The sequence below is a fragment of the Dermacentor andersoni genome, chromosome 3, assembly GCF_023375885.2.
Source record: "Dermacentor andersoni chromosome 3, qqDerAnde1_hic_scaffold, whole genome shotgun sequence".
Taxonomy (NCBI): Eukaryota; Metazoa; Arthropoda; class Arachnida; order Ixodida; family Ixodidae; genus Dermacentor; species Dermacentor andersoni.
The window spans coordinates 8,048,860-8,073,199 of NC_092816.1; the positions used below are offsets into that span (position 1 = coordinate 8,048,860).

Consider the following 24,340-nt stretch of genomic DNA (forward strand, 5'->3'; position numbering starts at 1 on the left):
GACATCAGTTACTGTAAGATGCAGCACTGGGTAGGTACCACTGTTCAAAGAAACACTCGATGCCGACTTGCAGCACTGGGTATGCGCCACTTGGTCCGTGCTGGTCCTCAGGGAACCTCTTTGATGACAACTTGGGTCACAAAGAAGATCTCTTTAATTTCTCTGATGCTCAGCGGAATCGAACCCATGTTACAAAGGTTCCTCAAGGACAGCAATCCGGCACATTAGCAGGCTATGCCACAAATGCACTGGGTAGGTACAGCTTTCAAAGAACACCTTTCACGCCCACATTTTAGCGAGCTGGGCCATGAATGCACTGGGCATGCACTGCTCTTTAATGAACTTCTCGCCAGTTTGAGTCACTGAGTAAGGCCCACTGAGTGTGCGGTAAGCTAGGGAACAATTCTCAGCATTCCCAGGCACCGGTGCACCACGCTTCTCGTCTCGGAGGCCACACACAGGCTTCAGTGCCATTAGATGGAGCAGCATGTCCAGAAAGAAGTGCGAGAAAGGAACCCAGTTGCTGCATGACGCGTTTCTCAGTGTTCGTATGCATTGGTGTGCAATGCATTTTGGATGTATGCTGCTTTTTGTACCTCGTCTTGACATGCACGAAGCGTCCCTTTTCTACATATCTATTTTTTCATACGTGCATCAAACATCAGTTGTGAAGAGTGCGTGTGGTGTGTGTTTCTTCTTCTACGTCTATTGTGCTTTTAGCGCTCTAAGTTTTTATTATAATGCATTACCAACTAGCCCACCTACCCATCTGTTTGCGTTTTGGAGGCCACGCGCAGGCTTTGTGGCAGTGGCGCTAGATGTCACCGAGTGTTCTTAGGGAACCACGAAAGAGGAGTCTCACTGCAGTACACACCTCATACATAACTTGTTTCAATGGTGGCAATAAGTTGTGTCGCTATGTAATTCTTGAGAGATGGGTTCTGCTGCATTTCTTTTGTCTTAGTTTCAAAATATGCTTATAGAAGACAATATTGTTACAGCAAAACAAAGAGTGGCACCAGTCAGAAGAAGATGATTTGACACGTAGAAGTGCAATTGGTCTCAACAGCCATCTTGTTTATGTATCATTGTCTCTCTAGTAAATATGGTATATACATCTTTATATGTGACTTCTGCAATGTAATGAATTGGTGAGAGGTGTGGGGTATCCACGAGAAACAATGGAACTCCGCAGTGGTCGTCACCTTGGACTGGACAACAAGCTGGACGAAACAAAACCCGACATGGCACGGCCCACATCAACGCCTACAACCCCGACAGTTATGCTGGCTCAGCCGCGGGATCCAGGAATGTTCTGTGGCACCGACCACCTCGACGTGGAAGACTGGATCACCATGTATGAGCGTATAAGTGCCCACAACAAATGGGATCTGATGATTATGTTGGCTAACTTGGTCTTCTACCTACAAGGCACGGCAAAGCTGTGGTATGACAACCACGAGGAATAGCTTAACGACTGGGACACATGCAAACGGAAGCTGAGGGACTTGTTTGGCCGTCCCGCTGGGTGGAGGAACACCACTAAGAAAGAACTAGTGACCTACGCCCAGACGTCCACGGAATCATACGTCTCTTACATCCAGGACGTGCTAGCTCTGTGCCGTAAGGCTGACAGCAATATGGCCGAGTCGGACAAGGTTGGGCCTGTACTGAAGGGGATCACTGACGATGCTTTCAACCTGCTCATGTGCAAAAATTGTGAAACTGTACAGGACATCATAAAAGAGTGTCAACGCTTTGAGCAGCACAAGAGCCAAACTGCATTGCAACGCCATTCGCATGTCTGTCGAACACAGCTGCAACATCCTATTGTGATGACTGGCTGGGAGTGCAGCGACCATCATCATCAGATGACCTAACACGGATAGTGTGGCGAGAACTTGAAGCCATGGCTCCTGCAGCCCTTTTTCCCGCCCCAGTGAACCGAACAACTTGCCTACAGTACCATTTGTACAGGCAATAGTCCGTGAAGAACTCGCTAATCTTGGAGTTCTCTTGTATGTGGCGTTGCCACTTCACAGCTGTCTCATGCTCCAGGTCTATCGACTGGTCCGCGGTATCCTGCATGCTACCGAAATCCAGCAGAGTGGCAAACCGCAGACTATCGGCCAATCTGCTTTGCCTGCCAGCATATTGGTCATGTTGCTCACCATTGTGACAACCGTACTGTCTCCTCCCCTCTGTGACTGCCATTCATCAGTTATCACCCAAAAAAGAGCGAGCATCGTTGCCAGCCTCCATTGGCACCGCAACAGCCAAACAATGACGCTCATGCACCTTGGAACAGTCCCTCGTCGTCATTCCGACACCACCAGTCTCGTTCACCACAAGCTGGTCAACCATTGTCCCTACCACCGCAGGCTCATCGGCCACCGTCCCTGATGCAGCCCCGGCACCTGTCTCTGGAAAACTAAGCAATGCAGCTCCCGGAGGTGACGCTGCATTGATGACTTAACTACAATACCCTCCGATCTCTTTACTGACAAAAAAGAACTTGATGGACGGTTTAGTCAATGGCATCAGTGTCCCAGCAGTCATTGACATTGGTGCGCACATCCGTGATGAGTGCCAAATTGTGCTGATGCCTGAACAAAGTTCTCACACCCGCTGTATCATGCACCCTCCGCGTCACCGACAGAGGAACACCTACCATGCTTAGTATGTGCACCACTCGCATTGGCATCATGGGGCGCCTAACGACTGTTTTGTTTGCCGTTTTGGAACAATGCTTTACAAAGTTATACTTGACTTCGGCTTTTTATCATCCCATTCAGCCCTCTTTGATTGCGCATCTAGTGTCATTCAACTTGAACTGCCTCACGGCTGCTATAGTCCATCAGTCACACAACCATGGCGAAGACATCTGCCTGTTGCCTAAAGCCACTACGTACGTCACTCTACTTTCGTTCCCATCTGTTCCTGACAGCGTCTACGTACTATGTCCCACTGCTGACACACTGCTTGAAATTTAACCATTTCCCATAACGTGCTCCCTACTACAATGGAACCTCGTTAAACCGTAGTTGGCCGGAGCTCGGAAAAAGTATGTACTAAACGGTCATACTGTTTAACCGAATTAGCATGAGATCGCCCACTTACCTGTCGAAAACAGAACTCGGAGAGAACGCGATGAAAGGAAAAAAAAAACATGCAGTATTTATTCACTTCACGCGACAAAAGTGTTATTTTTGTTTGATGCCATGGCGGCCTAGCACGACGACAGCGGCCTCAAACTTACTGAAGCTGCATGCCAGCTTTTCAGCCAGCTGCCTCTTCTCAGCAAACACTGGCATGGCAATTCCTCGTTGGTGTTACGTATTCTCCGTGCACGCACGCAGTAGTGCTGCAGAAGTCCAGGGGAGCCTTTTTCATTGCCGGGTGCTGTTCTCGTCGCGACGATTGCATTCATGAGGCTGGCGTAACGCACAGCTTCTGCCACTATCAGGCCTAAATCGCCTGTGCTGTTGCTTCCCGTGCCGTCCTCATCACTGTCGCTAGTAGACACTTCGGCAACAACAGAGGCAACGATGGCGAAAAGTCAAACATTGTTGCTGACATCTCTTTGCGCTGCCAAGCAACTTCTTCGCATTCCAAATGTCACACACCGTAGTCAACAGCAAATCCCTGTCGCGTGCCAGCGCCGACTTCTTTGTGTCATGTTCCATAGCACAGACGATGTCTAATTTTTCTTCTATGCTGAGCACTCGGCGTCTTTTTTTTAAATCCAAGCTTCAGCATGACGCGAGTCCTGGCTTGCACGACGCCACAATGCTCTCTGGCGTCTCTCTGGCATGGCGCCGAAATGATGTTGATGTTGATGTGGCTTCACGTGCAAATGCGCAGGGCGCTTGGAGGCCGTTCCGATCTTTGAGGCTTGTTCTGCCGGGCCACTTGATGGAGACGAAGCACTGCCGCGTTTGCGCGACGAAAAGTGGAAACGCTACGTTTTAACCGATGCGTACGCAATAAGCTGGTACGGTTTATGCGGATACAAAACACATTATGTTCAATGGCCGCTGAGTCGGGGATTTGACTTTACTACTTTTAGAACTAAACTACGGTTTAAGTGGGTACGGTTTAATGAGGTTTTACTGTACAGGCAATCAGACTTTGCTTCCTCTCCTTACTTTTAACTGCTCTACTCAAAATCTTCGCAGAGGCATGTTTTTGGGTGACATCTCGCATGTGAGTGATTGCGAGATATCGGCTCTTGACGCCTAAATTCCGCCGCCCGCTATCGGAACCTCCGATTTACCGACTCTCACAGACGAAATTGACAAGATGATTGCACCTGATCTTCTGATACAAGCTGCTGACCTTGGAAACTTACTGCGACATTTTTTACCTGGACGGCTGCCTTTTAGTCCAGACATCGGTGGTCACTCATCGTATTTCCACCAGAGGCACGAATCTGATACGCTGCTGGCTGTAGCGTTTCACATGCTGAATGACAAGTGATACAACAAGTCGATAAGATGTTGACTAAAGGCGTTATCAAGCCATCTTGCAGTCCATGGGCATCCCCTGTCAGTCCTTGTCAAGAAGAAGGATGGCAGTTGGTACTTTTGTGTGGATTACAGACACGCCAACAAAATCACGCGCAAGGATGTCTACCTCTTGCTGCATATTGATGATGCCTTTGACTGTTTCAGTCAAGTACTTTTCATCAATAGACCTCCGATCAGGCTATTGGCAAATGTCGGTAGATGGTATAAACCGTGAAAAAACTGCCTTCGTAATATCTGATGGCCTCTACCAATTCCAAGGTCATGCCGTTTGGCCTTTGTAATGCCCTGGCAACCTTTGAAAGAATGATGGACTCCTTACTTCGCAGCTATAAATGGCTCATATGTCTGTGTTATCTAGACGAGGTCATAATCTTTTAACCAACTTTCATGGGTCTTCTAATGCGTCTATTGGCTATTCTTGCTGTTTTCTGACCAGCCAGCCTGCAATTAAACTCATCCAAGTGCCGCTTTGGAGGTCGTAAAATTTTTGGCTATCTTGTCAGTGCCGCTGGCGTTCAACCAGACCCTGACAAGATTCGTGCTGTCCAGAACTTTCCTGTTCCGTCTTCCACTGCAGACGTAAGAAGCTTTGTTGGGCTATGCTCGTTCGTATTTCTGTCGTTTTATAAAGACTTTTGCCGAAACTGCTCACCCACTCACTGACTTACTTAAGAAGAACGTTGATTTGAAATGGGTCTCCACCCTTGTACGCTTGCTCATGGCTCCCCCATTGCTGGCTCATTATGACCCATCTGCCGCCACTGAACTTCACACGGATGGCAGTGGCCATGGAATTGGGGCTGTACTTGTTCAATGGCAGTGTAATGCTGAGAGTGTAATTGCATACGCCAGCCATCTCCTGTCATCTGCCGAGAGGAATTTTTCAATTACCGAACCGAAATGCCTGGCGTTAGTTTGGGCAGTTGCCAAATTCCGCCCTTACTTGTACGGCCGCACATTTTCTGTGGCTACCGATCACCATGCCTTGTGCTGGCTCTCCTCACTTAAAGACCCCACTGGACGATTGGGTAGATGGGCGCTACGGCTCCGAGAATATTCATTTACTGTTTTATACAAGTAGGCCGTTTGCACAAGGATGCCAACTGCATCTCCCATCATCCTGTCGACCGTCTTGAATATGATGCGCAGGACGCAGACTCTTGCATCTGGGCCATTTCTGATCTGCACGACATCCGCACTGAACAAGAGTGTGATGACTGCTTATGTGTTCTCATTGATCGTCTCAATTCTCGACTTCAGAGCCCATGCTGCACATGTTTGTGCTTCGCAATGACATTCTCTACTGTCGCAGCTTACGCCCTGAAGGACCGGAATTTTTACTTACTGTACCGCGCCATCTCCGGACATCAGTTCTTCCGCAGTTGCATGACACTCCTATTGCAGGTCACCAGTCAGAAGAAGACAATTTGACATGTAGAGGTAGAATCTCGACAGCCATCTTGTTTATGCATCCTTGTCTCCCTTGTAAATATTGTATATACATTGTTATATGTGACTTCTGCAACGTAACAATATATTGAAGACAATGCACAAAATATTTGGCCGAGGTGTTCCCCAGTGTTTATTACATGATAGCATTTATTCGCATCATTCAACAAATCTTGCCTGCGAAGTATGTCCGCTCCTATAGCAAGAGCTAAGAAAGAAATTTGAATCGGGTTATGTTGAGCCGACTAATGTGCAGGCACCAAGCTGAGTCATGGGGGGGGGGGGGGGGGGAGGTGCAGGTCAGCACTTCAGCACATAACTAGGTAACACTGCCTATGTTGCCCAGTAATTTTTTCCACCCCTATAGCAATGGTTCCGGACATTTTATAACCACCAAAAACTAGGGGTGTGCAAATACCAAAAAGGAGATTTCGAATTGAATATCGACTCGAATCATGAAAGACAAGCCGAATATTGAACATCACAAAATTTTCACAAAATTTAATACTTAAGAATTTCATGCTCGGGAGTCTCCTAGAGTTATAGCAAGCTATCAGTAACTTAAGTACATAAATATCAAAATATACAGTGTGGTCTGGCCTTAATAAAGCGCGACCATTGTGGCGTTGCGACAGGTTTTCGCTGCCCAGGGGTTGCTGGACATCATCGTGTCCAACAATGGTCCTGCTTTTGTCAGCACAGAGTACCTGGCTTGGCTGACGAAAAATGGAATCTGCCGGATGATGGTTTCGCCATACCATCCGCCATACCATCCTCATACCATCCTCGGAGGAAGCAAGCGTTGCCAGTGGTGCGGCACGCATTGGGGCACTGTCAAGTCCCCCACCACTCACAAGGCCGACCACTGCGGACCCTCCTGACGGAGCGAGGCTGGCTCAGGAAGCACCCGGCGTTGCCACACCCTGCCTGTCAACACCGGTGCTCCGTACTCAATCGCGGAGGCCAGCGGACCATTACTTGTCAGGGTAGCAAGCACCGTTCACCCAGCTAGGACGGAGGCAGGGCCCCATACTTTGAACTTGGATGTTTTTTTGTAGTTGACAGACAAACTGGGGGTAAGGGGGTGTAACAAGCATAATCTTCGTTGGCCCACAAGGCTCGGTGGGCAACACTGATCACCACACCCAATAAACACCGACGAGCACAGCTGCTCTGCGGTCAGTCATCGTACATCACCACCACGCTGCGGAGCGTCTGTGTAACGGAGGGTGCCTCGACCCCTTCCTCGTTCACGAACCCAGGCGGATCATGACAGCGTGTTAGAAGAGGTCGCCATCTGCTGCAATGTGCATTTGGCATCTCATAGGCACATTTTCCAAGGCGTTCGTGATCATGGTATCAGAGATGGAGTTGCAGACTTGTCTTATTTTTTCTTTTAGGTTCTCTGATGTTGTGGTTGGTGTGCGGTATACTTGATCCTTGACGTAGCCCCAGAAAAAAAATTGAGGGGAGTTAAATTTGGCAACCGTGCTGGCCAAGCAATGGGCCCATGCCGTCCAATCCACTGCTGCGGGAATACTTCATGCAGCTATTTGCAAGCTTTGGTGCTGCCGTACGTGGGAGCACCATCATGCAGATACCAAATACCCTTGATCCCAGCCACTGGAACATTGCAAAGAAAATCCTTAAGTGCCCCATCAAGGATGTCGTTGACGTATCTTTCGCCTGTAAGCGTGTTATCAGAAAACACGGGGCCAATGATAGTGCCATCATAAATTCCACAGCACACATTAACCCGACCACTGATATTGATGATGTGTCTTCAAAACCCAGTGAGGGTTTTCGTTGCTGCAATAGTGAGTGTTGTGGATGTTCACGGGGGCAATATGTGAAAAGGTAGCTTCATTGCTCCAGAGTATCTTGTTGACAAAGCTTGGGTCCTCTTCCGTCTTGATTATGATCCAGTTTGCAAAGTCCTTTCGATTTTAGAAACTGCGGGGCTCCTACATCTAGTGCAGCTGCACGTGGTACGGATGAGGTTGCCTCTTCTTAAGTACTCTCCATAATGAAGACTGACACTCCTGCTTCAGTACCCACACCTGCATGTGGGTCTGAAGAAAACCTTTGACAGACTATCTGTCTCCACGTCCTTGCCCAGGATTGAAGATTTATGTTGTTTCTTCATAAAAGTCCCAGTCTGTCTCAGCGGTTCACATGCGTGCACAATCGTCATTGAGCTAAGACGCGTACCTGGATGCCAGCGTTGAAATAGCTCAACTGCGCGCCTTCTATGTGCACTTGACGCACCTAAAGCCAAAACCATATCCACCCTTTCCTCATTGGAGTAAGCCATATCTGCTTCTCAATGATGTTAGTCACAGCCAAATAGCATTGCTGTGGAGAACACGCAGGGATACAGCCACCTGAGGAGCACTGGATATATTGCAGTTCGCTGGGATTGGGTCAAGCGAGGTACGTGAGGTATGATCTACCTCCGATAAACTGGAACAGCCTGCGGGCACACTCTCTCAGGGACTGACGCGCCGGTCATGGAGCACAAGTGTCAAGCCAGACGCGGCCCACCCGATACTGCGACCACGAAGCGATGCGCATGTGTGGGGTGCGAGATCAAAAAAGAATGTCTGGTAGACAGTAAGTGTGAGAAGGAGAGCAGATAGGGTGTCGCGGGTCACCTATCACGGCGGCGTGCGGATGTTAGGAGAGATCGGGTTGGGAGGCGTAGAGCAGCACAGCAAACAGATTTTAATTGCCCAAAACTCAACACAATACTCCTGTAAACCACAACACAACGAAGAAATGCTAGCACTTATGCTACCTACGTAATAGTCACTAAACATGTCCCAATTGTTGGCTATGTTAGTCCTTTGCCCCTTCTATGCGAAAGTCAGGCAACCCTAGCCTATGGCTGCGGCGTTATCAGAAAAGACCGTTGTTAAAGACTTTTGACGTTGCACGTACCCTCCGAGCCCGATGCATGTCGGATGTTCATCGTAGTCGGTGTTCTTGCCGACTTCGTAAACGTTGCTGACTTGGTGTTGGCCAGTCAACTCGTGTGTCTGTAATGCCGGTGTCCCAAACTTTGTCTGTGAGGTGGCACTCCGACCTCACTGGTTAGGCCTAACTCTGGGTTCTGCCGCTACTTCTTCTTTGAGTGCCGACGAGACAATCCGGGGACTATCATACGTGCTGGTCTGCGTCTAAAGGGGGATCCTTCCTGGAGTGCCAGGCACTGCCATGAGAGGCTGCAGCAGGTCCAAGGAGCCTTGCCTGAACGTCGCCGAGGTTGATGGCCATACCCTGGCCTGCCAGCGTCACGGACTTGACCGAACCTCCATGGCTCCTGTCACCAGTGCGATGCTGATGCTACAACTTTCTTGGCCCAGAGCCACGTCGATAATCCCAGCTCAGCACCGTTTCTCTCTCGATCACAGCTCGGGTCACACGCCTCGAGGGCTCATGCTGTTTGGACCGATATGTGCACATCGTCCTCTTCCTTTCTTTCTGTGCCACATGCCTCTTACATATGACATGGGGCCAGTGCGAAAAGAGTGATCTTTTGAAGAAGACATGCGTAATCTTCCTTCAATATAGCCAAGGTTTTTTTTTACCATTAGTTAGTCTTGTACCTGTGTGATTTATCCACTTTTATACGAGCCCTAAGGTTTAAAGTTGTAGCATCATCATTCAATTCGAAAACTACTACAAGGTCATTTGCGTAGAAAGGTAAAATTGTAGCAGCCATCGTCACCTTCCATCATTCCCAAGCACTTCGCCCTTTCCTTCTTTCAAGCAGAATCAAAATGCTGCTTTTGTCTTTTCTTTTTCGTGGCCTTGCATGCTTTATCGCTTTGGCAACGTTCGGCCAGCAGCACGCATTTGCACCATCATGCAATAAGAGCTGCATGCCCAGATACCTACACCAGGCATAATGCCCTGTCCCGGGCCAGTCTTGTTGTAGCTGACCTTGTTCATTCATCACATGCTTGAGAGCAGCATAATAACAGTGTGCAATCGCCCCGTCACGTGGTATTTTTTCATATTTTGTGGGCTTTCTTTGGAACGCGGAAAAGAGGACCACGTTAGATATATCGTGTTGGAATAAATTTATTTGGAGGTTTCTGCGGGTGCTCTACAACTTTGCGTATCACACTTGGGGTTTGCAGCCAATATTTAAAAAGTTGATTAATCAAACATATCAAATCTGTTAGTTAAGGGGAAAATAAAACATAGCCTGAGTAACTTAAGGCCACTGCCAACATTATGCATTCAGTTGAACTCACGTCCGGAGTGCCTTTCATTTTTGAGACTTTGACTCAAGTTATGTGGGAACCCCTGGGGCCCTATAACGTAAAACTATTCCAATCTCCTGACGTCAAATTTGTGTAACCGCCGACGCAAGCATTGGGAAGTCACCCGCAGGTTTGTCTGAACGGACCAATCAAAAGCTATCCACGTTCATAGGAGGTCACTTTTGTGTGCTTGAAAAACGGAAACACTGCCTACACTAAGCAGCTTGCCTTATTTAATTGGCTAACAAGAGGCAAGGAGCACGCTCAAGTGGAGAGGGATTCGATGGGGCCGAGCCACTGCACTGAAAATCAATAACCGCGTGAAGAAGGTGGTGCCGGCATCTGTGATTGGTCCGCTTTCCCTTACTTAGCTTGCCGTGGCTGGTCACACATCGCGGCGGCATGCAACGGAAGCTTAAGAATGCTGCTAAAACGAATCCTCAGCAAAGAAGAGTTGGCAGAACGAGGTCTTAAACGTGTAGAAAGTGTTCGAAAACGTTACACGAACATGCAAATGGTTTAATTATACGCAAATAAACCCATGCTCTCCGGCAGGTGCGAGTAGCCATTGCCTGAGCGAGTGGCGGCAGCCATTTTTTATTCCTTTCGGAATGGGGCAGTTTGTGGCTATTCAGAAGAAAATTCAGTTTTGTTCGGTATATTAATGCATCTTCAACGCGTACACGTCAATTTGATGCGCTGAGTTTTTGTGGTTTTGTGACGTCGCGTGGCAGGCAGGTGAAGTGGGTGCAGCCCGAAAGCTTTTGACCAATAGCCGAGGGCTAATGGCGAAAAGCATTGAATCAGAAATAACTATTTTTTTTGTTCAGTCAAATCGTACATAATCAGTGTGTACAGGTGATATCAGATGGGGAGCTATCGTGGTTTTCGTGACGTCGCGCGACAGACAGGTGAAGTTAGGGTGGTCCAAAAAAGTTTTTGACCAATCGCAGAGGACAGATTGCAGAATTGGAAAAGTTTGGAATAGTTTTACGTTATAGCGCCCCTGTATAGAACATGATGTGGCTCCACTTCAGCGGTTGCTCTTGTTGTGCAGCACACGATTTGAGAGGTACGTTTGCAAACAGCCGCTTGTAATTCAATCATTTGATGATCTACATCCATGGAAGTTTGCATTTATTGTCTCGGTATTCCTTTGCAACGGCAGTGAAATTTTGTTATATTGAAATAGTATACAAACGCACTTCGTTATACTGAGGTGCTAAATACCAGGTGTTCTATGGACAAGAGGTCATAAAAAATTAAATAATTCGTTATATCGAGTATATTGTTATATTGAAGTTCGTTATGTAGAGGTTTAGTGTATTAGCCCATTCCTACAAAAAGCCTGTGTATGGGGTGTCGGTGGCACACACTGAAATATTGACAGTGCTATGCAGAAAGTGGTCGATTTCATGGTATTGGGACTCTGAACGCAGTGAATTGATAATGCACTCTCCCAAATAATCACTCTTGTATTCTTAACAAAATGTGGTTATGAGAGTACGACAAGCATGGAGCAGTCTTCACTAACAGTGATGCAGCTGGCAGAGTTCCCTACCTGACATTACATGCGAGAGGGTGCCACTCAGATTTCTTGGGGCTAATAACTTGAAATGCACAACAACAGAACAAAGAGATATACTCATGTCCATACAGTGGAAGTTATTGATCGTGAACTGACCAGCCCAACTATCTATTCTTGTGAAGCATGTTTCATGTGCACAACACATTTCTTATGTGCATGCAACTCACCATCCATCAACCTCCAGTTGAGCAGTGGGTCATAAACAAAGGCTTCAAGGACAGCCATGAGACTGTCTTTGTTCCCACGCAGCACCTTCATCACCTTTGCACAGGTCATTCGATATGTGCCCTCAATGCCAGTCACCTATGCAAACAAACAAACAAAACACAAAAGAGTTATCCAAACAAATTAAATGTTACCCATCCAATCACACAAGAGCAGATGTACCACACATTTTCTGCAAGATCCAGCAGATGGTTTAGCTTGTGAAGAATGTAAACATGTTTGGAGAACAGATTACATCACCCATCTCAAAAGAATTTTTTCTTAAAATGTTTTCAGTGAAATAAAAAAGAACAGGGCTCTAGCTAACTCTGTGCAGGAAAAAAATAAAATAAAATGATAACACTGATTTTCAGCATACATCAGCATAATTTTGTTGCTAGGATGAAATGACTGTTTATACAACTCTATCGGTATATTTCACCTCGTAAAGCATTGAACAATATTTAAGGGGTATTCATAAACACATACTGTTGACATAAACAAGTGCATGCCATAAAATTTGCACATCTTATATATGTGTGCATTTCCAGTTTATGCAACATCACTGTCGTAGCTAATCTTGCTTGGCCATACTTTAACACACTTGCTATTTTCAATCTTATTTCTCAGTGAAATTATTTTGTGGGTATTAAGCTGGTTAAAGGGACACTAAAGGTTACTATGAAGTCAAGTTAAAGTGATAAAGCGATGCTCTAGAATGTCTAAGGGGTCAATATAATCACGAACAGAGCTTTAGTAACCGAGAAATTGAGGTAAACGGATGACACGATTTGAGACCCCCCAGTGAAATTCCGGTACTAGCCCGATGACAAAGGCACTCCTCACCATAATTTATGTCACTGGTACTCAACTACTCGTATTAAAAAGGTAATTTCATTAGGTTGTAAGACGGAAGAAAATGCTACTTGTCTACTTCTGTTCGATTCTAAGAAAAAATAACATTTTGATATTACCCTTCAGTAGTATGGGTGGTCAAAAGGGTTCGTTTTCGCTCGACTCTACGCCGCGCGCGCTTCGAAGTTTCAATTGTATCGTTATCACATCGTGCTGTGCTGGTTCTGCTGGCTCGCGAAACTTGCATTTGGAAGAAGCAGGAAGCACGCCACGTCCATGTGATGTTGTGGGATGCGTGAACGGTCCGCGGAACTTGGCCAAGGGCAGTTGCAGCGGCGAATCCAACGTAACTTATCACTGTGTGCCAACGAGTGAACCTCTCCGTTCGAAGTGGTTAAGTGCCGCACCTCGGCCACAGCGCGTTGGCAAAGAGCTGAAAAATCGCATAGTGTGCTTGCTGCACTTTCGTCCAGAGGATTACGAGTTCAACGCTGACTTACTGAAGTCATGCGGAGTGCCTTTCAAAGCAATGTTTTCCTGTAGCGCTGTTCTGTCTGTCTTGCCTGCATTCTCCGAAGCGCAAGAACAACTGCAGGTCGAAGACGGGGCGGTGAGTGCGGCATTTGGTTTTTGCAAAGGAAAAGCTACAAATGTGCGAATATGTACAGCCATGACATACAATTGCCGTCGTAGTAGTACGCAACGACGCCGGCTGCGCAAGCCCTCAGCAGAAGGTCACGGTCGTCAGTGCTTAAATCGCTGAAGTCGAGCCCAGCATCGCGAGCCAATGTGTCGTTGTCAGGGTCGTCTATTGCAACGAGCATCAAAGTTGGTGTCATAAAATAAAGAACCAGCTTATTGTCGCGCGCTTTCCCTTCTGCTAGCCACCATAGTTCCGCTTTCGCGCTGCTGTAGGCTCTGTCTTGGCTCTGTTTCTGGCCGTGCGTTTGCATTTTGCGCAGAAAAGCCATAGTGCCGTCTGCGGGCGCCGTTTTACTCCCCGACGGCGCAACGTCACTATGAGACCATGACGTCACCACTCTTCGATCGGAGGGCGGCGATTTGAACTGCGCTAGGGGTACGCGGATGCTTCAGAATGCATTTTCTCTTAAAATAAGTCTCTTCTTCGCACAAAACAAGTATTTCGAGGTTTCTGGGATGGTATTTCAGCAGTCCACATTGACTTAATGCTAACTTTTAGCGTCCCTTTAACAAACATACAGCAAAACCCCATTTAGTCAAAGCTGTAAAAACAGGAAAAGTTTTCTAGGTAAGCAGAGTTTCAAGATAAATCACGAAAATAGAAGCCAGCTAGCTTTTTCAAAATAACACCATAACATTCTCAATCACTCAGCATTAGAAATGTTTGCGTTTACTGGCAAAAGCATTGCTGGCACAGTGGCAAGAGAGCGTGCTTGGCACGGAAACAAGACTATTGATCTTACAATGTGTTATATCGTGCATATTACTCAGTACGACAGGAATGGAGACATTACTCATCCTCTGCATTTATTCCATCCTCTTTTTCCTCCCCCTTGGGCGGCTCCAAGCGTGCGCCTTCTCATGGCGCTGCGGTAGGCAACAACGCCTTACATAACATATCCCCTCGTGGAGAAAAAAAAAGAAAAAAAAAAAAAAAAAAAGGGTCCGTTACTTCCTGATGTAGTCATGCAGCTTCTTTGGTGTCTTCTTGTTGCGGGCGCTTCTCCTCACGCGCTCTTCGCATCTCGGCAAATTACCTGAAGCTTGTTGCGTGCGCCCTGCAGCAGGTGGTTCAGGATTCAGGGGTGCATTATCTGCGCTTGATGTGCCAGGTTGTGACGCATGGCTTACAGCCGCACTGGTTGAGTGATCGGATGCCGGTGACCAGTTCATGACAGCAGTGGTACCTAATTTCATTCTGCTGATAGCTTCAGGGTGAACGGCCGCTAATTTGGAAGCATTCTACACCTGCCCATCTTCCAAGAGGTAAGAGGCGGGTCCGTGCTTTCCAATAATTTTCTTGGGCGCAGAAAACTGTGAAGATAACTTCACATGAATTGCAGGTAATTTAACCCATACGTAGTCGCCCACGGCGAAGTTGGGTTCCTTGGCACCGCGTTTTTGATCGGTGTAGCACTTCGACGTCATTTGCTTGTTCTTGATGCGCTCTCTCAACTGCTGTAGTGCCTTTGAAGGGTCATTGGTGAAACATTTGTCAGGGAATCCCACAATGTCAAGTCTGGTGCGAGGTTGGCGTCCATGAAGAAGAATTGTGGGTGCAACACCAGTAGTCACATGAGGCGTACAGCGATATGTTTGTAGGTAATCAAACATCGCTGTTCTTATCTCATGGCATTCTAACAGGGCTAATTGAATATAGGATTTTAATACCCAGTTAAATCTTTCCACTAAACCGTTAGCTTGCGGGTAATAAACAGAAGAGTTGTAATGGGTGATTCCGCGCTCTGTGAGAAAATCTTCAAAATTCACTGAAGAAAATTGTGGTCCATGATCGGATACGATACCACGTGGATATCCTTCTTTTGCGAAAAGTTCAAGTAGGAATTTGGTCACTGTAGATGTGGTCGCATCGCGTACGAAAGTCACCTCTGGCCACTTGCTGTAATAATCAATAAGCGTAATGGCAAATCGACAGTCAGCTGGAGCTTGCGTGAAAGGTCCCACAATGTCGATAGCAACTTTGTCCCAGGCTTTCTCGGGAAGAGTGACGGGTTGCATTGGGGCTGCAGATGTACGCGCTGATTTGTCACATGACTGGCAGGCTACACATGTGCGTACAAGTTCTTCAATGTGATTATCCATGCACGGCCACTAATATGACTCCCTAAGACGAGCTTTGGTACGACTAATTCCTGGGTGTGACTCATGAGCCAGATACATAAACGGCGGGTCAAAGCTGAAGGCACGACAATCCTGTCATCTCGGCAAAGAATGTCGCTAACAACAGAGAGTTCAGATTGCACGTGAAAGTAAGGTAGCAGCTCTTTTGACAAGAATTTCTTGCCAGGCCAAGTAGTGTTAAACTGCTTAACTTGAGAGATAGCCTGATCGGCGGCACTTGCTTTTTGAAGCTCTTGCATGGTAACTACTGGTGACAAGAGACATATAAATTCTTCTTTGGGTGCATCATGGATGAAACTCTGTACGGGCAGCCGGGAGAGTGCGTCAGCCACGACGTTTTCGCTACCCTTTCGTATTCCATGATGTAGTTGTAGCACAGCAACCATGATGACCAGCGTGCAATCCTTAACGAATGGTGACCTGTGCCTTTCGTTGAGAGGAGCGTAACCAAAGCAGCGTGGTCTGTCCGCAAGATGAAAGGTCGGCCCCACAGGTAAACGTGCCAGTGCTCGCAGGCCCAGACGCAGGCAAGGGCCTCACGTTCACCGACGGAGTACTTCCGTTCATGCGGTTGAAGAGTGCGTGAGGCGAACGCGACAGTTTGCAGTGACGTTCCGTTATCCTGCTGCAGTACAGCACCTAATCCATATCCTGAGGCATCAGTTGTAATGTACATGGGTAACTGAGGATCAAAAAGGTGAAGAACTTCGCAAGATGTTATCAACGTTTTCAGCCGTTCCAAGCCGGTTTGGGCTGCCGCAGTCCAAACGAAAGGCGCGTTTCCTCGAAGCAAAGCACGCATTGGCTCCACAACATCAGAAAAATGCGGGATGAACTTGGAGTAGAAGCCTGCGAGTCCCAGCAGCGAGAGAAGTTCATTAATATTTGTAGGTGATGGTGCCTTGGTTATCGCCTCGATAGATGACATCAGTGGCAATAACCCTTTGGCGCTGACAACATGGCCTAGGAAAGTCAACTCTGTGACGTCAAAAACACATTTATAGTTGAGCCTGAGGCCAGTGTCAGAGAGCCGTTTCAAAACAGTGCGCAAATTGACCAAGTGATCCTCTCTGGAGCGTCCGTACACAATTATGTCGTCAATGTAAAACAAGACGCATTTGCATTCTTGGAGGATCATATGCATCATCTTCTGAAACGCTGACGGTGCCGATGCCAGTCCGAAGCACACCCTCTTAAAGCGAAATAGTCCGCCGTGGGTTATAAACGTCGTAAGATCACGACTCTCTGGACTTAGTGGTAACTGATGGTATGCAGAAGCTAAATCCAGCTTGGAGAATCGCTGTGCACCAGCCAAGCTGTTCAAAGGTTCCTCAGTTTGTGGCAGGGGAAAACTGTCCACTACTATAGCTTTGTTTGGCTCTCGTAGGTCTACGCACATGCGAATCGAGCCATCCATTTTTCTGGCTACGACAATTGGCGAGACCCACTCTGAAGAATCGACGCGCTCAATGATGTCCTGAGCTTCTAATTTGTTTACTTGTGCCGAGACTTGCTCACGAATGACGAGTGGTAGTCGTCTCAGTTTGCTGGCCACTGGTTGAACAGATGCGCGAACTCTGACCTTGTGAGTGAAACCTTTGAAAGTTCCTAGCTGCTTTTCAAACAAGTGCTCGAACTTGGAACGTAATTCAGGAGGGAGCACAGGAGTTTCTTGCATCATTAGCAGACACCTGAGAGGTGACCCTTGAATCTTCATATCCAGAGCCGCGATGCCATCTAAACCAAGAATTGTTGTTCCTCCCGATACAACGTACAGAAGGACAGAAGTGCATCGGCCATGAAATGAAACTGGAGCAATGAAATATCCTTTTATAGGAATTGCTGACTTAGAATAATCGAGGAGCTGGACGGATGTTGATGTCAGAGGAAATACAGTATCGAAATGGCGTCGGTAAAGTTCTTCGGCTAGGATTGAAACCGATGATCCAGTGTCAATCAGGAACGACACGGAAATTCCTTCAATTTCCAACACTGCATAAGTTCCCTTCTTACGACTCCAGATGTGACAAACGCTTATGTGATCATCCGTGTCAGCTGTATCTGTGTCGCCTCCCGTGACATGCTGAATTTTCTTTTCGGACTTTCGGGAAGACTTGCACACCTTTTCCAGATGGCCAGTCTTTCCACATCTGCGACACTTATATGTCTTAGCTTTGCAGTGAGGGCTATTCGCCAGATGGTCCAAAGAGCCACAACGATAACATTCTTGCTCTTTCAGAGCTCGACGACTTTCAGTTGGCGTCTTATAGCACGTGCACGTGCCACAGTGCTTTTCTCTCATATTTGACGTGTTTGTGTTTTTAACGTGATGCACTTGTGCTTCATGTCGTGCAAGTTCTCTCGCTTATCTAGTCGCCTGATCATGCTGTCTCACAATGGTAAGGGCCCGAGAAAGCGTAAGAGACTCTTCCAGTAAAAGATGTTCACGCAAGTATTTGCTAGTAGTTTTTTCTATAAGCTGGTCGCGCATCATGTCGTCCGCCAAGTCACCGAAGTTGCACGCTCCTACGAGACCTCGTAGCGCGGTGACGTAATCGAGCGCAGTCTTGCCTGGGGCTTGTGCACTTCGACGGAAACGGTGACGCGCTGCGGTGACATTGACAGAGCTCTTGTAGTGACTTTCAAATGTCGAAACAGCGCAGTTGAACTCATCTGGGGCAGGAGTCGTCAACGTCCCACCGGTGGTGCTTGAAGCCAAAAAGCGCGGGTCGTCCTTTGACGTGAGAGTCTGGAAGATGCGTTGTCCTTCCAAGCCCAAGCAGTTGAGCAGAATCGCCTTCCGACGCATGGCAGGTAGGTCAGAGGCGCCCGACGCCACTATGTAGTTCTGGCCACGCGACGAAGCCGGATTGCAGGAAAAGGGAGGTATGCAGAAAAAACACATCAGGGGACGCGCGAGAGTCGTGCATCCCCACAAGCTATAGAGGAACTGTTCCCCTTTCCTGATAGGGAAGCGGCAGTTTCATGTGCAAGCCTGTTGCCCTCTATACCTATGTGGCCAGGCGCCCAGCATATTGTCACATGCTGGCTAGACATATATGCTGTGCACAGCACTAAATAGAGCTCGTTCAGCACAGGATTTTTGTGTTTATGATGCGACATAAATGCTTTTATGACGTTTAAAGAGTAAGTAAATATAACAGTTTTTGAAGATTTATATTCCTGATATGATTCACTGCAGACAATAGGGCACATGCCTCAGCCGTAAAGATATTTCTTTATGAGTGCAGGACATAAGATTCAAAAAAGGATGGACTGAATGCTGCATAGGACATGCCAGCATGTAACTTTGGTGCATCGGTGAAAAATTCCGGGCAAGGGTATTTTGACTGAAATTCAAGAAAGTGGATTCGGATGTGTACTTCCGGAGCTTCGATACCTCAACAAACGATGTGTCCCCATCTACAGTTTCCCATCGCCAGGGCGGTAACAGCTTTGACGGAGGCATTACGCCGTGCTCAAGGAGTGGAAAACCCATTTCTTCACCGAGTTAGCTCACACAGTAAGAAAGGCTCCCTTGCTCTAGGTCGGTTATGGAAAAGTGTGGCATATGTAGTGTCATTTATGGTGGCGTGACAAGGATCTTGACAGTCTGAATTAACTTTAAGAAAGTACACAAAACTAGAGGAAGACCTTTGACGGTTGAAGGACCACTTGTTTGACTGTACATAGAGACATTGCAGAGGGCTTGTCCTGAAGGCTCCAGTTGCAAGGTGGACGCCTAAATTGAGAACAGGATCCAGCATCTTCAAAGCACTGGGTGCAGTGGACTAATAGACTATTGCACCACAGTCGATGTGTGAACGAATTGGGCTTTTTATAAGTTTAACAAACAGTTCCTGTCACTGCCCCATTTGGTATGTGGCCAAATTTTTAGAATGTTAATTGCTTTTAAAGATTTACCCTTTAGATACTTTATGTGGAGAATGAAAGTTAGTGTAGTCTAGAATGGTGTCCAAAGATTTGTGTGTGTGTAGTGACTTTTGAAGGAGAGGAAGAGAGAAGTGCAGTGCTGTAACTGTCTCTCAGAGGAGGACACCTCAACAGCACTGCACAGGGAAAGGGGAGTGGGGAGAAAAGGATCAGGGAGAGAAGGAAAAGAAGGCGGGAAAAAAAATAACAAGAAGGGTGAAGAAGCAATGCGGAGCTTACAGCCGCGCTCTCAGCTGCGTGTTACAGCAAAAGCAAGTAGGGCAGGAAGCACTTTCTTGACAATGGGAGGGTGGGCTGCCGGAAAGAGAAGTGCTCCCTCCGAGTCACAGGGCAGTCCCACATGACGGTATGATGCAAATAGCGCAGTGCGCTCAACATCGAAGGCCGGGCAGCGGAGCAGAAGGTGCTCAAGCGTCTCCTCCTCGCCGCAATCCAAGCACGCGGGGCTGCCTCTTCCGTGCAGTCTGTGCATTCTGGCGGCCGTGTTGTAGCAGCCGACGCGCAGCCGAAGGAGAAACGAGCGGTCCCAGCGGGAGAGACCCGCGCGGGGGAGGAGGCGAGGAGGCGTACCTGCAGGAAAGCGCGGATCCGGGTGCTGTGCGCGGAGAATGCGCAGTATCGCCGTCTTGGCCACGTCGAAACGGGTGACGGACCTGGCGAGGGGGAAGCGAGTCGAGAGAGCTTGCTTCGCGAGGGCATCGGCCGCTTCATTTCCGGGCAGGCCGATGTGCGTGGGGACCCACTGCAATGCCAAATCGCAGCCCTGATTTACGAGATGGCGCAGTTTTGATCCCACGCGCTGCACAAGCGGAAGACCGGCATAGTCCTTCTTCAGCATGCACAGAGCCGCACGCGAGTCCGACAGTATCGCGGCAGACGAGACACCGCACTGCTGAAGAAGTAGGTCAGCCGCGAGGTCAATCGCCGCGAGTTCGGCGACTGTCGACGAGGCAGGAAAAGGAAGGCGGCACTGTCGAGACGCAGAAATGTCCGGTGCCGTGCACGCGGCAGCAGCGGAACCGTCACTGGACACGGATCCGTCAGTGTACCTTTTATTCTGATTTTTTTTTAAAGCCATTTTCAGTGGCCTGTTTAGAAACCTGGTTCAGGGCTACTTGAACCTGTTACTCGCACACTGTAAAGTTACAGGGTTTGTAACCTACCTGTACGTCGCCGACATACACAGAATAAAAAATAGCTGAAGGCAATGATGTTCGGAGTGAATTCATGTACAGCTGAGGATGCCTCCATGAGTTACCTCAGTTTCCTGTATGAAAGGATGGGACAATGCATTCCCTATTTTGACCAGGAAAGTATGAATGAGCAAGTACCTTTCTATAACATTTAGCATGTTCCCGCAAATACCCATTGCCAACAGGTCTCACATGATCCGTAACGCCACATTGTGTCGTATACCTTTTCCATATCTTGAAACACAGATAAGAATTGTTTGTGTATGAATGCATCACAAATGTTTGCTTTGACGTGCATGAGACAGTTGAAAACTGGCCTTCTCTGAAACTGCATTGACGAGGATCAAACAGTCTGTCAGATTCCAGGAAGTGTAGATGACGATGGTTAACTATTTTTTCGAATAACCTGCAAAGGCAACTCGTGAGTGCAATCGGGTGATAACTTGTCCCAAAGGAGGAGTCTTTCCCCTGTTCTAAAACTGGAACGATGTGGCTTCTATATATATATATGTGGAAGGTATCCAGCAGCCCACATAGCATTGTAAAGCGCAACTAATGTCATTTGAGTATCACTGTAAAGGTGTTTGATTATGTTGTACATGATTCTTTCAGATCCAGGTGCAGAGCTGGGACAAGCAGTCAGGGAAGCTCACAGCTCAGCAATACTAAAAGGAAGGTTATACGGTTCGTTAAGTCTACATGTGCAGTCAATTACCTGGTGTTCTGCTTTTTCTTTGTGTTTTAGGAATGCCTCAGAATAGTGAATTGAACTGAATACGTGCTCGAACTGTTCACCAAGTGTGTCAGCCTGGTCTTTGTGATTGTCTTTGAATGATTAAGCTTGCAAGGAATTGCGTTTCTATATTTTTTAATTATGGTCAATCATCTCTGTCATGAATCACTTTGAGAAAAGCAAAACAAAAACAAGTGCACAAAGATTTGCTTGCACTAAGAACAGATATTCAACTATGATAAATAAAAAAAATGTATAATAATCAGTAGGCATCCTCTTCAATAAACAGTGCAAGCTAAGACAAATGTCCTTCATACGAGAGTGTCATTCATTTCTTAAGGTGCTTTATCAAGACCAAATATTCACTTTCAAATAGGCATCATGTTTGCGCACAACATTCTCTTATTCCTCTTTCCGTGAAAATCTTCTATATCAAAAAAGGAACTAAAAATGAGTGTGCTGGGTAAAGCTAAATGACTTTCGCATTCTGCCTGCACAAGTAGTTAGTGTTCTGAACAGAAATGGTTGCCAAAAGTCTGTCTGGCTAGCTGACAGAACTGAAGGAGGTCAGTTTTCAACTCAATCATCTTAATAAAGGTTACCCCTTATGTTTTAAAACTCACATAGCTCATTCTTTGCGTGCGACTGCTATGCTACAGCAATGGCAGGTTTTGCAGTGACGCAATCAAAAACTGTTACTGGTCATTGCGAGCACTTGCGGCACCAAGATGGCTTTATAGTTCGGTAGTGTTATACAAAACCAGTGAGGCATTATGCATCTGCAGCTTATCACTGGCCAAGTGACACAGATTCCCTTGCATGGACCAAAGTGTGCCAGTAAGGCACTGAAAGCAGCAACGAGAGCAGTAGATTCACACTGTGTTACTTACCTCCATGGCGTTGATGAGCATGCGTGTAAGTCGGAAAGGAATCTTCTCTGGAAACTTCTCACGTGTCATAGCAACTTCGAAGCAGTCTCCAAAGTCTATGTGCAAAATCTTTCCACTCAGCCGGTCCAGCATTAAATTGGAAGGATGTCTGACGAAAGTGAGAAAAGGAATTGGAGACCTATGACCTTATATGTGTTAACAATAGTTAAAACATATGATATATTTAACTTTCCTGTGAAAATATAAAATGTGAAGGTGAATTCTCATAAATTGAATCCAAAGAAAAATGACAAATGTTACATGCTATAAATGCAGAATAACTAAAGCTGAACCTGAATTCAACGAACTGATTCAATTAAATTTTAAAATCATGAAGTGCTTCAACAGAAGAACATGCATTAGTTTCCTCAAATTAGTCCACCAGGTTTCTTTTGCAAAAGCTATTGAACTGATTGTTCAGTTAGAAAACTGTGTGATGCAGTATGGTGTATAGACTCACATGAGGGCCGCACTATTTATCGCAATTTTAATAAAGTGCGGCCCTTACACAGGACTGAGTCATTTGGTTAAATTTTTCTGACTACGAGTATGAAGTCCCTCATAATCCTCTGCGAGCTGACAGATGAGCCCCTAGGAGTTGGCTGAGCTGGCTGCAAAAGCTAACTGCACAAAGAAAATATGGTGCCAGCGACTTGCGTGATGCTACGGAGGAGCCGGTCATGGCTACACCCCGGACATACAGGTCGAAGCGCAGCTCTCGTCATCTAGTAGCGGCATGTGAAAGTACCCTGCATGCAAAAATTCGCTGATACGTGTGTGCCAAATCAGCGCACCAAACACACTTTCTTCTCAGTTGGAGTCCCCCCCCCCTCCAAAATTTTGGGCTGCCAAGTTTCGGATGTGGTTCTGACAAGGGTTTATACGGTAATACATAGTTGTGTGGTATCTGGTTGCTCTCTGCTTCAGATTCTAGCTGTTCTGACTTTATTGCAAAGCTACGTTGCATGGAGGTTGGCCCTAAAACATTAAAACAATGAACATGCTTCCTTTTCCTAGACGGAGACTTCGGGAGTGGAAATCTTCCACCATAGGTGCGGGGCCTAGTGTTGCCACCCTAAACTGGACTGGATTGGGCATAACGTACAGCACAACATGGCTGCTTGGAGGACTCTGCCCACATGTCTATCTTATCCTTAAGAAAATCAAATGGCTGTGTCAGATGTAGCTTGTACAGAACTTGAACTATCTGCCCGGCACAGCTGCTGTAAGTGGTGGCATAAAGATTTACAAGCTTGTTGCTGAACGGTAGACACTGCAAGACCCACATATCAGTTCATGTTTTAGTTTATTTGCCAACACTGAAAAAATCTTTATTCCAAATGTTTATAGAAATGTTATTGGAAAACCATCTGGGTCCTTAGCAATACTACTAGTTCTCGTCTCATGCATGCCAACTGTGATGGCACTTTTTTTCAATACTTCATTTTTTTTTTTGCATGAACGGGTGACAAATCGTGAATACAAATGCAACTTGATATAACACACACATATATAACAAAGTATCGAATATAACAAAATAAATATAATATGTTTCTTCTTAATATCAGCATGTAACAGAGATATGCTTAGAATTAATACTGGGCATAACAAAGGTGTTCTTGTGTCGAATGCAAATTTGTTATAATGCGGTTTTGCTGTATTTTAATTGTATAACAGGTATTCTCACACGAGAAATCCACTCCCACATCGTGACCGACTATTCCATTTAAGGGAAGACTTGGGTTCTAGACCAAAATTTAAAAAATCTTTATTCCTGTAGTTATGGTGCTT

General features: G+C 46.7%; 1 protein-coding gene across 3 annotated transcripts in view; it reads right to left on the reverse strand.

Moving 5' to 3' along the window:
• mTor (serine/threonine-protein kinase Tor) overlaps positions 1 to 24,340 on the reverse strand; it is a 388,261-nt gene that overhangs the window by 15,560 nt on the left and 348,361 nt on the right. For all 3 annotated transcript variants that reach the window (XM_072287059.1, XM_072287057.1, XM_072287058.1), the window contains 2 exons: positions 22,511 to 22,658; positions 12,005 to 12,140 (listed from right to left, as the gene is read on the reverse strand). In XM_072287059.1, coding sequence (XP_072143160.1) covers positions 12,005 to 12,140; positions 22,511 to 22,658 — 284 coding nt within the window. The remainder of the gene's footprint in view (positions 1 to 12,004; positions 12,141 to 22,510; positions 22,659 to 24,340) is intronic.